The sequence below is a fragment of the Peromyscus eremicus genome, chromosome 6 (assembly GCF_949786415.1).
Source record: "Peromyscus eremicus chromosome 6, PerEre_H2_v1, whole genome shotgun sequence".
Classification (NCBI taxonomy): Eukaryota; Metazoa; Chordata; class Mammalia; order Rodentia; family Cricetidae; genus Peromyscus; species Peromyscus eremicus.
The window spans coordinates 71,154,133-71,169,330 of NC_081421.1; the positions used below are offsets into that span (position 1 = coordinate 71,154,133).

A 15,198-nucleotide genomic window follows, 5' to 3' on the forward strand; every position below is an offset into this window, starting at 1 on the left:
CTCGGATTTTTTGACGCAGATATGATAGTTCTCGGGCCTGATCCTGAATCAAGGAATCGTATTTTCTAATGCAGGGAAGAGAGGGGAGAGGAAGATTGAAAAAAAGAGTGAGTGTAAGTTATAGGGGCTTCCTTAGAGTCCTCTGTGAGACCACACCTAAGGAACTCCCAACTCGGGAACTGTACTAGCCACAGAAAAGTATTAAAAAGTAAATTCCACACCAAGAAACTACTGTACCAAAACATTTGGGAAACTATTGTTCTTAACTCTTCTAGAATGTTAGCCTCATATTCAAAACTAAACCATAAGATCTATTAGAGTAAAGAAAATCCCAGCCGAGTGGTGGTGGTGCACGCCTTTAATCCCAGTACTTGGGAGGCAGAGGCAGGTGGATCTCTGTAAGTTCGAGGCCAGCCTGGTCTACAGAGTGAGTTCTAGGAAAGGCACAAAGCTACACAGAGAAACCCTGTCTCAAAAAACCAAAAAAGAAAAGAAAGACAATCCCACATTTTACATCTCACACAGTCCAGTATAGTGTGGACACACAATAGATACCCTATAAATATTTAGAATTTTTTACTGTCTAGGACTTTCTCTATCTTCTATTTCAAACACCATCAGCTGCGTGAATTTCTTCTATGCTCTGATACTGCGGCAGATGGCGTTTTGCAAAGACAGTATGTACCGTCTCCCATGTCCTATGCTTTCCTACAGCATGGCTTTGCCAGTCCTCCGTCAGTGAGGAGGTTTAGTCTCTATACGGTTAAGTCTGGAAGATGCTGTGACCATGCTAACCCAGGCAACACAATGGAGGCATCACTGTGCCAAGCCGAGGAGTAGTTCTTTAGCTGCCTGCCAAGATCTACTTCCTGTCCTAGATACTAGCTTTCACACCAAAGCAACATTGCCAAGGACTATCACACCATGAGAAACCAAAGTCAAGGAGACATCCTTGAAGACAAAGCCACATGGAGAAAAGGAGGAACCAGGAGCCTAGGCATGGATAAAGACTCCATGCCCACCTCAAAAGGACCTTTCAGATCACTCTGACCACAGCTTCCATCTGACGGGGGCCACGTGGGAGATCCAACCAAATCGAGTCAGCCCAGAGAACCATGAGAGATGGCAAAGTCACCATGTCTTAAAGTGGTTCATTACTTAGCGGTAGAATCAGGACAGAGGTTGACAGGTATGTCTACTCAGTATTTTTCAGCATAAAGTGTTGGTAATCGAGATCACTGAAAACAGCATTGAGAGTACTGTATTCCAGATACTAGAAGCACATGTAATAGTTCAGCTAAGCCCAGTAACTGTCCTGGAGTTGGGTCCTCTCCTATCTTCACTTCATAGGTAAGCAACTAGATGGGAAAAGATTAAATAGTTTGCACAGCTCGCGAGTTACAGAGCTAGGATTTCCCGTCAGGCATCTGGGACGAGTTTCATCCCTACCCCGTACCACTTAAACTGACATGTTTTTGAACATCTGTAACAGGACATCTCAGAGATCTGCTGCCACCATCCGATGTGGTGCGGGTTGTCCCTTGTTTTCCCTCAGCTCAGCCGCTATTTAAATAACTGTCCTTCTGATGACCTGGATACATTCTCCCTTACAACTGCCACGGCTGCTGTTCTAAGCACTGACTTAGACATCAATCAAGTGCCCCCCCCCAACAGTCCCCCGCTTACCCAGGCCACGAGGCAGACCTCAGCTCCTCGGCCAGCTTCCCCTCCAGTCCAGTTTTGGGGAGCTGGGCCTCTAGCTGGGATACTCTCTGGATGAGACTCTCCAGATCCTTTTTGGCCTGTAGCCCTGGAGGGTAAAAAGCCCCAGTGCCATCCGACATCCACCCTTCATCATCATCAGTGACACTGTGAGGTGAAGACCCCTCAAGGGCGGCGACGGTTCTCAGCTTCCGGGGTCTCTCCAGACTGGATGAGTAATCACTTGTAGCAGAGAGGGACCGGACTCGGCTCCTGAGGTTCTGAATGACCTTGTTGGCACTCTGTAGCTGGGCTTTCAGATCTCTGATGTCCTTCCTCAGGACAGAGCTCTCGTCCGGATTTCCACGCATCTGGAACTCGTCCTGCCTTCCGGGTTTGTTTTCCAAAGGCTTCTTCGCAGGTGGGCTGACCAGGACGGGGTCCAGGTCCCCCTGCTCAGAACACAGCCCCTCCATGAGCATCGTCGGCCTCAGGTTGTTGTGTTCCTCACACTCTGAAAGAGACGGAGACATCTTCCTGAAGAAAAGCTGGAGATGCTACTCCGGCCACTTGATTGAGGGGAGCAGGCTGGTCACATGATCAAAGCACTGGGGTAAAACCCGGAGCAACACTCTCTCTAACACTCTGGGTCTGGCTGTATGCTTGGCACTCGAATCTAGCATTTCTTCCTAAACAGGCTTGTGGGCAAGATACAGTCACTTTTCATCTTGTTGGCTGGAGAATCCAACAGGCGCTCCAGGAGGGGTTGAAGGTGGTAAGCTAGCTAGTCACAGACCGTGCAGGGCACACACCAGACCCAGAGTTCAAACCCTCTGGTGTCCTGTGTCCTTAACACACGAGTCAGTCAGGGCCTCTTCAGTGAGACATTAACAAAGCTCCGTATCTTTCAAATGACCACAAGGACTAAAGAACAAACTGCTTCTGCAATGTTTCCTAACAGTGCTATAACTTAAAACTCCTGGGTTGCAGCAGCATAAAAAATAGGCCTAGGAAAACAAGACCTTCCAAACAAGTCAGTCTATAAGCCAGGCTAGGGCGGTGGCACCGGGATGACAGGAATAGTCACCATTTTACTAGCAAAATGTTGGGCAGAGTGTTTTACTAGAACTTATCCATTTCTTTGATGTGAGCACCCAGGGAGTTGAAGAGTTGCTTTGTTGCCATTTTAGCAGGCCAGGAAACGGAGGCATAGAGAAAAAGAGGGCTTGAACCAAGCACTCTGGTGCTGTGGGATGGTCTGTATGTCAAGTGTGTTGCTGATTGGTCAGTAAATAAATCACTGATTGGCCGTTGGCTAGGCAGGAAGTATAGGTGGGACAAGGAGGAGAATAAAGCTGGGAAGTGGAAGGCTGAGTCAGAGACACTGCCAGCTGCCATGATGACAAACAGCATGTGAAGATGCCAGTAAGCCACGAGCCACATGGCAAGGTATAGATTTATAGAAATGGATTAATTTAAGCTGTAAGAACAGTTAGCAAGAAGCCTGCCATGGCCATACAGTTTGTAACCAATATAAGTCTCTGTGTTTACTTGGTCGGGTCTGAGTGGCTGTGGGACTGGCAGGTGAGAGAGATTTGTCCTGACTGTGGGCCAGGCAGGAAAACTCTAGCTACACTCTGGTCTTCGGATCCCCACCCCTAACTGCCCCATGATACTGCCTCAGCTTCCAGTCTGTAGGGATCCTGTGGTTCCCAACAGTCCTTTGTGACTACAAAAGAAAAGACTTTATTCTAAACTTACAGTTTAGGTATCCATTAAAGCTCACAGATCTCTTCCCTAATAAAAAGGACTAGGTATTTTTTCCTATAATAGCAGTTATAGTGATTTTTTTTTTTTACTAGCAGTGTGCTGGAAGCTATAGAAGTTCAAACTGGTTGCCTCATTTTGAAGAGTTCTCCAAAGTTCCTGTCCTTCTCTGGTCCTAGGTCTCCTTCATTCACAGTTCCCCTGCCCCACTACTCATCGCGAGTGGGAGTGGCCTAAGACATCCAAATGCAGCACGGGACTCCGGGGAGAAGGGGGCCCTCACACACCGTGTACTTACCGGGGCTGGTGGTCTCCTCACGCTCAGCTTCATTCTCACTCCGGCCACAAGTCTCATAGCCCAGGTCTTGAAGGTCCACCTGGATTTGCTTGCTGTCCTGTTTCACCAGGGATTCACCTGTGTTCAGGAAGAGACAGTGCCGGTTACAGAGCATCCCGACCTCCCTCATGTTACCCCAACCTCAGTGGCACATACCTCGGCCTTCAAGACCAAGCAGTCAGAGCCAGGCTAGCAGAGAGGCTTTCTTGGACTCCGATGGGAGAAGATAAAGCTTGCCATAGGTAGTAGGTACCTCCCCCCCACCCCCCAGGTGAGCCCATGGTTGCCATGGAGAGGCTCTCTTCTGAAAACTGAGGCTTATTTGAGACTAGACATGGGAAAGTCAGGAGCTGCATGCTACCATGTCAGGAAGCTCCAGTGAAATCATTAGGCCCCGTATCTACAAGGTCTTGGCTCCAATGGAGCTGAAATGCTTAAGAGTCTTGAGACATCTATCCCTACCCTGTCCAATAAGGTAGCAGTTACCTACCTGTGGTTATTCTTTATCAAACTAGCCAAAATTCAACTTTTTAGGTTCCTGTGCCCAATACCTATGTGAACAAAGAGCATCCTATCAATGCAGCAATCTCCCTTGGATAGTGCTGACTCTAGAGAAACAGTGGTGACAGGATTTTGAAGACTCTGTTATGGTGCAAAGGAGGAAAAACCATCATGTAGAGAGCCAAGTCAGCTTACTGACAGCCCTGGACATCAGCCAGCCCAGATGGCAGTCTGTTTCAGTCCGTTAGGTTCACCCTGGCTTTCAAGATGTGTTTATTTTTATTGTACATGTAACGAATGCTTTTCCTGCGTGTACATCTGTGCACCATGTGCATGCCTGGTACCCCCGGAGGCCAGAAGAGGGTGTTGGATGCCCCTGTGAGAGCAGCAAGTTCTCCTAAGCACTGAGACCTCTCCAAGCCCCTACACTGTAACTTTAAAACCTTATCTTTTTCCTTTATTCTTTACATCCACCTACAGGTTGGAGTAAAATAGTCACACACATTTCTAAGACTAGAGTCGTGGCTGAAGTGTTCACAGGTTGGGGTAGAAAGATAAAAGCTGAGAAACAGGCGACTTCATGGGTGGAGGACATTTTGACGACCACGAGCTGGTGACACTCACTGAATATGGCCCTGTACTTCTCCAGCTGGTTTGCCTGGGCAAACACGGTAGCTTCTGAGATGAGTAGCTTCTCCTGGAGATCTTGGTATCGCTGTCTGCACTGAGCCAGCTGGGATCGCAGGTGTTTGGTGGGCCCTGGTAGGCTAAACTCTGACTGGTGTCCAGAGTCTCGGGCCTGGGACTTGTTCTCCAGCTGTGGAAGGACCCAACACAATGATCAGGACACTCTAAGGTCACCCTCTATGTGGTGAGAGCCACCTCTCTGTCTGAACGCCGGGGATTGTGTGTGCATTATGTGTTTGCCCCAGCAGTTCCAGACAGAGCTCCTGGAGAGCTGGGACAATGTTCTCTTTCTCTTTCTCTCTGAGCGCACTGTAGCACAGTGCCAGTCAAGTCTCCTGAACAGCCTGCAGCAAACATTTACTCAGTTGCTTGAAAGGAAGAGATGGAAATCTCCACTCCATCCTCTCCGCATTCCTGTCCCACAGGCCCTTCTCAGAAAGCCTTTGAACTCTCCATTTCACCGAATCTAAGGCAAAGTTCCTTCCCTCAGGAGGGCATCAGTGACCTCCCATGAGGCCATGACACAGACCACTCTGGAACCTCCGAGGAAGCAGCAGTGGTAAGAAGATGGCATTGCACCCCATTTGTCTGGGCTCCGTCAAGACCCAGAGCATCACAACAGTATGGCAGTTACAGCCAGTGAAAAGCCACTGCGTCTGAACATTCTCCCCCACACGCTGAGTACCTGGAGGGCAGACAGCAGTTCATAACCCACTGCCAGCGCACTTGGAATTAAATGCTCAGAAACACTCATTCAATGGTGTGGAACCCTTTCTAATGCTGAATGCCTGCCTCCGATTACAGAGCCGTCCTGCCTACATCAAGGCATCACCCCTCAGTACTTCCTGACCCACACGGCAGAATAGTGTAACATAAAAACCGAAATCCCCGGCCCATCCCTGAGTTTCTCACCTCACCCCTGCCCTCACTTACTTGGTGGGTATCCGCTGGGAGGGCTACCCCAAGATTGAGGCTCTGGGGTCTGGAGCCAGGCCTTGTGGCCACGTTCTCCTTGTCTTGGTGTTGCTGCTTCCCAGGGGAAGGCAGGCCCATGTTCATTCTGTCCACCTCCCTGGCAAGGCGCACAAGGAGCTCCGGCCTCACTTTACCGTTCCCTTCCGAGCTGCTCAGGACCAGCTGCTCTTTGAGGAGGTTGATGATGTTGTAGGCACTCTTCAGTTTCCCCTGGACTTTCCTGAACTCAGCCTGAAGGCTGTTCTCATCCAGACCCCCTTTGGCCACCGCAGTCTCCACCATCACCTCGCCCTTCTCCTTGTCTTCCTCGACCTCCCATCCATCAGACATCGCTTCTCCCATCCGCTCTTTCAGCTCTGCGTTCTCAAGGCAAAGGCTCAGCATGGTGTTCCTGCCAAGAGCATAGAACACGGAGCCGGGTTTAGCCGGGTCTACAGCTCTTCAAAGGCCTTTTCACCCACATCTTAGTGCGTGACAGACTCAGAGCCATTTAAGTACAGAACCGAATCCCAGAGACCAGTAACACGCCTCATTCAAACACAAGAAAACCCAGTGAGGGAGCAGGGAAGAATGGCCTCACAACACATGCTTCCCTAGCCATTTGATGGCAGTATTATTAAAAATTATGAAATAGACTCCCAGTCTATTTTCCTTTACTTAGCCACATAGTTTCACATGCTTAATATTCATGACCTCTGAAATATACAAGCAAAATTACAATATTAAGTTTTTTTTTAAAGATGGATCCTGCCTATGACAAATTTATTATTGTGGATTTTATCATTGTATTACTTATCTCTGGTTTTAAATCACTGAGTGATAAATTTGGGCTCAGGAATATGAAAAATAAATAATACTAATCAGAGCTGTAATAAAAATGTAGTTATTTAATTATTTGCCATATTCCTGGTCCACAAAATAGGACATAACCTTGCAGAGAGCAGATGCTGTGTTTGCCCTATTCATCCTGTATTTCTGGGACCACCACACAGGCCTGACACATAAAACATCTCGATTTGTTGAAGTAATAAAATTGACTAAACTGAGAACACTGAGCTAGAACACACACACACACACACACACACACACACACACACACACACACACACTCACACCCTAAAGAATCAGTACTCGGTCTAGACGAGATTTCTCAGAATCCTAAAGTTTTGGAGTTTCAAGCAGAAGTTGTTAGGTGTGGATTCATGGGAGAAAATACTTTGGAACATTGAACTCAAGAGATTTTTCAAAGGAGTAAAAGGTATAGGTCTGTGCCAAAATTAGCATGGAGGAAAGAGAAAACAGGAAGGTGTATAGAAGAGAATATTGAGTTAGTTTTACATCTTTCTGTTTTGGGGTAAGGCCTGATGTTTTTACACTATAAATCAATGAGAGGAAAGCTTACAAGGGACTGAGTGTTAGGTATATTCTATTTTCACATCAGTGTTTAAGATTGGGTGGAGGGCCTCTCTAGCACTTTGTTTCTTCCTATTCTCATGTGGTCTTCATTTACCATGGTCTCCTATTCCTTGTTCTCCCTCTCTGTTTTTGATCCAGCTGGGATCTCCCACTCACCCAAGCTCTCTTTCCCTCAACCCTCGCCCTTCACTACCCCCACTCATGTCCAGGCTGTTCATGTAGATCTCATTCCATTTCTCTGTCGTTGGGCGATCCCTGTGTCTTTCTTGGGGTCCTGTTTTCCAGAGGCCCACAGAAATCCACAAAGATACCCCCACAACAGACTGCTGGCAATGGTCGAGCGACAATCCGAACTGACCTACTCTGGTGATGGGATGGCCAAACACCCTAATTGTCGTGCTAGAAACCTCATCCAACTACTGATGGACCTGGAGGCAGAGATCCATGACTAGGCCCCAGGTGGATCTCTGGGAGTCCAATTAGCGAGAATGAGGAGGGTTTATATGAGAGAGAATTGTTGAGACCAAGGTCGGATAAAGCACAGAGACAAATAGCCAAACAAACGGAAACACATGAAATATGAACCAATGGCTGAGGGGTCACCAACTGGATCAGGCCCTCTGAGTGGGTGAGACAGTTGATTGGCCTGATCTGTTTGGGAGGCATCCAGGCAGTGGGACCGGGTCCTGTGCTCATTGCATGAGTTGGCTGTTTGAAACCTGGGGCCTATGCAGGGTCCCTTGGCTCAGCATGGGAGGAGGGGACTGGACCTACCTGGACTGAGTCCACCAGGTTGATCTCAGTCTGTGGGGAAGGCTTTGCCCTGGAGGAGATTGGAATGGGGGGCGGGCTGGGGGGAAGGTGAGGGGGGCGGGAGGGGGGAGAACAAGGGAATCTGTGGCTGATATGTAGAACTGAATTGTATTGCAAAATAAAAATTAAAAAAAAAAAAAAAAAAAAAAAAAAAAAAGATTGGGTGGAGGGCCGAGCAGCTCAGATTTCAGGTTGATAACTCTATGGAAAAGTGAAAATAACCTACATGGTTATACATACATGGTGTACATAGAAGGAGATGCTCTGCTCCACAACATCACAAGTATATTTACACACATAAATGCCTGAATAAACTTACATTTTAACGTAGGTAAAATGTAAGGGAAGAATTATCATGACAATTCAACATAAAAGAACTGATACCTAGAATGATGACAAGATTTAATAATAATAATTGTGTGTGTGTGTGTGTGTATGTGTGTGTGTGTGTATGTGTGTGTATGTGTGTGTGTGTATGTGTGTGTGTGTATGTGTGTGTGTGTGTATGTGTGTGTGTGTGTATGTGTGTGTATGTGTGTGTGTGTGTGTGTGTGTGTGTGTGTGTGTGTGTACCCATATGGAGACTGGAGGTTGACATCTGGTATCTTCTTTGACTGCTCTCCACCTTCTCTTTGGAGACAGGGCATCTCGCTGAACCAAACACTGGAGCTAACCTATTGGCTGGGCTGGCTGCCCATCAAGTCCCAAGGACCCTTCCCCATTTTCCTCTAGTGCTGGGATTTATAGGAACATGGGGCTGCTCAGGATCAAACTCAAGCCCCAGTGCTTATGTGACAAGCACATTGCCTATTGAGTCATCTTCTTAGAATCTTCGTTTGTTTATTTGTATTTATTTATTTATTGTTGTTGTTGTTATTTTAGAAAACGCAGAATATAGATGAAAGGCTTTGGTGTTAACCAATCAGGAGGGGGTGTAGCTGGCTGGCTTGCTCAGTTAGTTAGAGCACCAGGAGAATGCTCTAACAAAATCAGGAGGAAGTAACAAAAACCAGGAGGAAAGGGTCTAGCCTTGGCATTATGAAATCTTGAGCAGGTTACTTGCAATTTTCTACATATTAATTTCCTTAACTGTGAAACAAAGACAACAGGCCGGGTCCAATATCTTATTCAGTGTGTAACACCAGGCATGTTTAAGTGACATGTATATGCAGGGAGTAAATAGATCCTCGACTAGAATTTGTGCACCCGCATAGCTACTGTAACAATATGCCATGATGAATATGGCTCCCGGAGGTGAATGATACTGACATCTAGAATAATAACAAGGCTTAATAATAATTGTGCGCATATGTGTGTGTGTACACACACGTACATATGTGTGCATGTGTGTATGTACCCATGTGGAGGCGGAGGTTGACTTCTGGTGTCCTCCTCTATTGATAGCCATCTTATCATTTGAGGCAGGGCATCTCACTGAAACTCTACAGTATCATGTCTTTTTCAGCTTTTTTTTTCTTTCAAAAATCCCCTTACAGCTAAAGTAGTCAGTGGATCAGCACTTGCCACTTTTTTTTTTTTTTATAATTTTAGTGAAACAGCAAAGATGATTAAAGTTGCAATTCCATGATTCAACTAATTTATGCTTCTGAGAGGGAGTTGAATGGAGGTAGGCAGGGCTGTAAATCCTCCTCCTCAAAGGCTCTCCCAGCTCTCTGTACAGCAGGGAAGCTGCCTGGGTGGGTGATTATGGGACTTGATCCAGAAGGCTGCACCCTTACAACTAAGGAAGATTCTGTCCATACATATGTGTAACGAGAGCCTCAATGGTATATATAAATTTACTAAGGGGTTCTATGGGGAAAACAGACTCACTGATAAAAAATGAAGTGATGTGGTTGCCTCTTCGTCTCCCAGGGAAAAATGGGGAAAGCTCCAGATTGTACACCAGGAAACCTTCCACATCCAAGAGAGAGCTCGCAACCCCCTCCCCCTCCTCATTTAAGAGGTCACATAGGCAGGCAAGAAGCACTGCCTCTATCAGGCTAGATAGCCCAAGGTCACGGGCGGAGCAAATTCCCACTACACATATGCATCTGGGCAGTAATAGTAGAGCATGATTATATCAACTTAAGACTAGATTACCTGCCTAACAAAAGTGGTCATCACTATCTAATACTTACCTTTGCTCTAAAGAGTATATAAAAGCATTAAGGCATGGAGCCTGTGGCATGCACTGATGCCTTGGATGTAGCAAGGTGAGTTCTTGGCTGAGGTAGCTCGTCTGGGGGAAAAGTTGGGACATACCTGATGTGGGACACAGAGGAGAATCCCGCTTCTTCGATTTGAGCCTTCAGCTCCTTGAGTTCCGCCTCAGCTTTCCTCCTCTCCTCCAAGTGCTGGTGGACTTCAGCCCTCAGGTGGAGCATTTCTTCCTGAAGACACCTGTTATTGTCCCCTCCTGTTGGGGAAGGGGGCTGAAGACATGTGTTCTGGGTCTCCATGGTCGCCAGGCTTTTCTCCAAAGCCACCTTGATGAGCTGAAAGAAAACCACAGTTTCAAGAAGTTAGACCCATGAACACACGCAAGGGAACAAAAGATGCAATCAATGACCCTCTCTTCAAGTCAGTCACGAGGGCCCTGGGATTGGTGTGGGCAGGAGGACACACGCAGTGAGCGAAGGGAAGGGCTTGCCATGGGAGGAAGAGGAGAATCCAGAGGTGGTGAGAAACACACACGCACACACCCACCCTGAATGGAAACAAATGAAGTTTAATCTGGTCTAGCGGATGCCAATATTGTGGTGCTTCTCTTCCTGGGGCACAGAGTCCCCCAAAAGTCTGCCTTGAAGTCAAGGTGCTTTACTAACCGTAGAGCATGGGAGTCTTGACGGAAGATCACAGCTTAGGATGCCAGCGCTCCATGCCTAAATCCCTGCCTGCAACTCAGACTCCAAAGAGGAGATGAAGACTCAGAGTGCCTACAGCCAGCCCCAGAATTAGAATCATGGAGCTCCAGGCAGGGCAGAGCCAAGCCAATTCCACTGAGCGCAGGAGACTCACCCTCCAATCACAGGGTTTGAGGCGAAGCCACCCTAGCGGACACCCAGTTTTCCTTTTTGATTATCACCCTGTGTCAATGCAAATTCTCTATAAATCGAAGCACGTGAGAAGAAAACAAGGTAGATTTCACAGTGCCTTTCTTCCTAAGGACTCTCTTGAAGTCACTCCTAAATGTTTCATTTATAACAGATTTTAAGGTGCTTTTCCCAAGTGGGAAGTTGGGAGTGTTTAGACTTTCTTACCATCCACGCTAGGCTTATCTCTAGCTATTTTCTACAGCTTTAAAGGGATATTAATACAACTCAGAATTTGGGTGTGACAACCTACATAGCGTGTGACTGTTTTAATGTAAGGATTTCTTCCACCTTCCTCCCTCCTTAGGTTTTGAAACAGGGTCTTGCCTTTCAGCTCATGCTGGCCTTGATCTCACTGGTATCCCATGCTGTTCTTGAACTTTTGGTTCTCCTGGCTTATCCTCCTGAGTGCTGGGTTTATAAACAGGTGCTACTGCACACATCCCAACAGTACTCGCCATACTTCCAGTCACGTTGGCTTCTTTTCCTTCCAGTGGTACTGTTCAGAAGTTACACTCAATTTCAGGCCAGTTTCGACCCTCACTCTTCACCCCTCCATGCAGGAATTTCTCTGCCATGCTATTTTCTTTTACCTCTATTAATATCCTGGTTATATAGAATCATGTTCCAATTACAAAGCCATTAAAATAATTATTGTGCATCTCTATAAACCATGTAGCAGTCACCTGACTAGAGATGATTCATATAATTAATTATATGTTTTTTTTTAAATTTTTTATTTTTTTTTTATTTTTCGAGACAGGGTTTCTCTGTGTAGCTTTGCGCCTCTCCTGGAACTCACTTGGTAGCCCAGGCTGGCCTCGAACTCACAGAGATCCGCCTGGCTCTGCCTCCCGAGTGCTGGGATTAAAGGTGTGTGCCACCACCGCCCGGCCTAATTATATGTTTTATACATTCATTTGGGTCACTAACATATTGAACAAAATAGGACCCAGATCAAGGTATATGGGTCGATGATTGATAGAAGAGCTTGGGTGGTCACAAAGCTGTTGACTTTTGCTATTCCTCGTAACAAAGCTAGGTCACACCTGTGCTGTACATTTGTGGTAGCATTCATTCACAGTATACACGTAATGGTATTTAGTACCATAGCAATTGATATTGTCAAGTGATATGGAGCCAGATAGAAGAGATTCCTAAACACAGCTACTCAGTCTTTAGGCATTCAATCCCATCTGGATTTTGTGAGTCCAGCAGTGACCAGACTACAGACAATATCTGTCTCTAAGACTGCTGCCTGGTGCAGTCAGCTGGTTCTGTCTCCACGTATACCACCCAGCAATTGTAACAGAATAAAGGATTAGGTATGGGACAGGACATTTTCGAAGACTTATTACCATAACCTTCACTTAACTATGTGATGTGCCAGGAATAGTGGCCCATGCTTGTAATTCCAGCTCCTGGGAGGCTGAAGCAGGAGAACTGGAAGCAAGGCTAGCCTAGGCTACATAGTGAGGCTATTTCAAAAGCCCCCAAAATAATGAATAGGTAGACAAAAATAAACTTTGTGATGTTACCTCCCTATACAAACTATCTGCAATGAACATAACTAAAATCACCATTAGACTTGAGTATGGACACAATGGACACTCTTTTCTTAACCTTGAGTGTTGTTTATGCTTAAAAATAACCCAACATTAATGAGGTCTATCCATTGGTAAAGTATCTTCCTGTGTGTGTATTTTATCCAGTTGGTTTCAGTATACCTATTTTCTTTTAAAGAGAAACATTTTGACTCATGAAACATGGATGCCAGAACGACCGTAAGATTCATTTGGTCTGATTTCTCATTTTAAAATAAGAAAATAAATCATTGCATAAACACAGAGGTGTCCATTCTTACATTTGGTAATATGATATAATCTACGAATTTGCAGGGCTGCATTCCCAGATATTCTGGGGCCCATGGGGCTACAGGGTGAATGCCTCTGGCAGAGATCTGCTCATTGTCCAACCTAATTTGAGTTTTCACATCTCTGAAAGGAAGTTTTTTCCCCCACTAACTTTATAATTTTAATATAAACGTATGAAAAGTGAATTAGGATCTAGAATCATTAGCTTTTACCACCTACAAAAAGCAAATACTCGTGTTCTTCTCCTCAGGAAAACTCATATCCAGTGTGTGTAATACTAGTGTGGCTCCTTTGGCTCTAATTTTAAATTATAATTATTACTGTTTTTTCATATCACCTAACTCACTTGTGCAATTGTTTCTACACAGTTTAACCTTTTTGGACGTTTCTAGACCTACTCCAGATCTGCACTTTCACTTGAATGGAGCTGTTTGTTTTCACCCTCTCATTTCATATTTCCCACAGTGAAGGTCCATCTTCAGACAATATTAACGATACTAAGAAATCATCATTTCTCAAACAATCAAGTGTCAGTCATCAAATAAAGAGTATAGCCACAAGGAGCTACCACCTCATGTGTATCAGAATGTGTTGTATATATTTTAAGAATGACAACATGTATCTCCTCACAACAACAACAGAAGAAGAAGAAGAAGAAGAAAGAAAAAGGAAAAGTAAAAAGGAAAGAATGAATAAGGAAAAAAAAGATGCTAAATTAGTATGCCTTTGTAGAAATGGTATGACAAGTACTTAAAAAAAAACTAGACAGAACTACTATATGACCCAGGATTTCCACTTCTGGGTATATACTTCCAAAGAACTAAAATCAGTATGTGAATTGATATTAGCACTCTCTTTCCAATACTGGTCACAAATGCCACAATATGGAGGCATCCTGGGTGTCTACGAATGTATGAGTAAATTACCTATAATGAAAATCTACTGAGTCTTAAAAAGAGGGGCTATCCTGCTATCTATTTAAATCTGGAGAAGATTAGGCTATGTGAAATAAAGCCGCTCACAGAAAAGCAAACACCGCGCCATCTTCCTTATATGACTTCCATGCGGACTCTAACAAAGTTGAGCTAACTGAAGTAGAAGGAAGAACGTTGGTGGCCACCAGAGTCTGGTGTAGGGAGGAGAAGACAATAGGGACTTGAGAAGTCACAAAGCTTCACACAGACAGAAGAAACAGGCTTTGAGGTCAGTTGTTCACACGGTAACTGTAGTTAGCATTAAGTATATTTTAAAATAACTAAGTAAATTTCAAAGATCTCACCATAAAAAAAATAAAAGTAGGTAAGGTACGGATGTATTAATTATTTCACTATATATGTGTACATCAAATCATCACATTGTGCTCCATACGTTTAGTTATGATTTGATAATAAAATATTACTATTTTAAAATAGTTTTTCTCTTTTTCTGTCAGATTTAGTGTACTGATCTTTTGCATTTGAAACTCGATTACTGATGAACTTTTCTTCATTGAAAGTGTTCAAAAGAACAGGAGCGGCTGACTGCTCTCCAGTGTCCTTGGTGGGCATCTCCTAGGCATTTATTACAGACCTTACAACTTTTTGAGATCAGAATTTGGTTGGGCAATATCTAGGGAAGATTACTGTCATGGTCAGACCTGAAGCTCTCTAAGGCAAGTGACTTCTTAGAATGAGGAAACAAACTTGCTTTCTTTGATGCTTGCCCAGGAACACAAAGCTGGATGTGTTTGTTAGGGAAAGTGTGTATATGGGTGTGTCGAAAAGGAGTGTGACAGCCAGACAGTGGTGGTGCACGCCTTTAATCCCAGCACTGGGGAGGCAGAGGCAGATTTCTGTGTGTTTGAGGCCAGCCTGGTCTACAAATGAGTTCCAGGACAGCCAGGGCTACACAGAGAAACCCTGTCTCAAAAACAAACAAACAAAAAAGGAGGAGGAGGAGGAGGAGGAGGAGGAGGAGGAGGAGGAGGAGGAGGAGGGAGTGTGGGGCCAACTATAAAGTTTATCTCCCAAGAATACAACAAGGAAGAGCTCAG

The 15,198-nt window shown here is 45.2% G+C and overlaps 1 protein-coding gene across 2 annotated transcripts in view; it reads right to left on the bottom strand.

Annotated features, from left to right (window-relative positions):
• The window catches only part of LOC131913343 (myomegalin-like), a 62,027-nt gene that overhangs the window by 11,711 nt on the left and 35,118 nt on the right, over nt 1–15,198 (bottom strand). For both annotated transcript variants that reach the window (XM_059265940.1, XM_059265939.1), the window contains exons 19-24: nt 10,463–10,695; nt 5,927–6,359; nt 4,931–5,123; nt 3,767–3,883; nt 1,687–2,215; nt 1–65 (exon numbers count right to left, since the gene is read on the bottom strand). The exon at nt 1–65 is cut by the window's left edge and continues 171 nt beyond it. In XM_059265940.1, coding sequence (XP_059121923.1) covers nt 1–65; nt 1,687–2,215; nt 3,767–3,883; nt 4,931–5,123; nt 5,927–6,359; nt 10,463–10,695 — 1,570 coding nt within the window. The remainder of the gene's footprint in view (nt 66–1,686; nt 2,216–3,766; nt 3,884–4,930; nt 5,124–5,926; nt 6,360–10,462; nt 10,696–15,198) is intronic.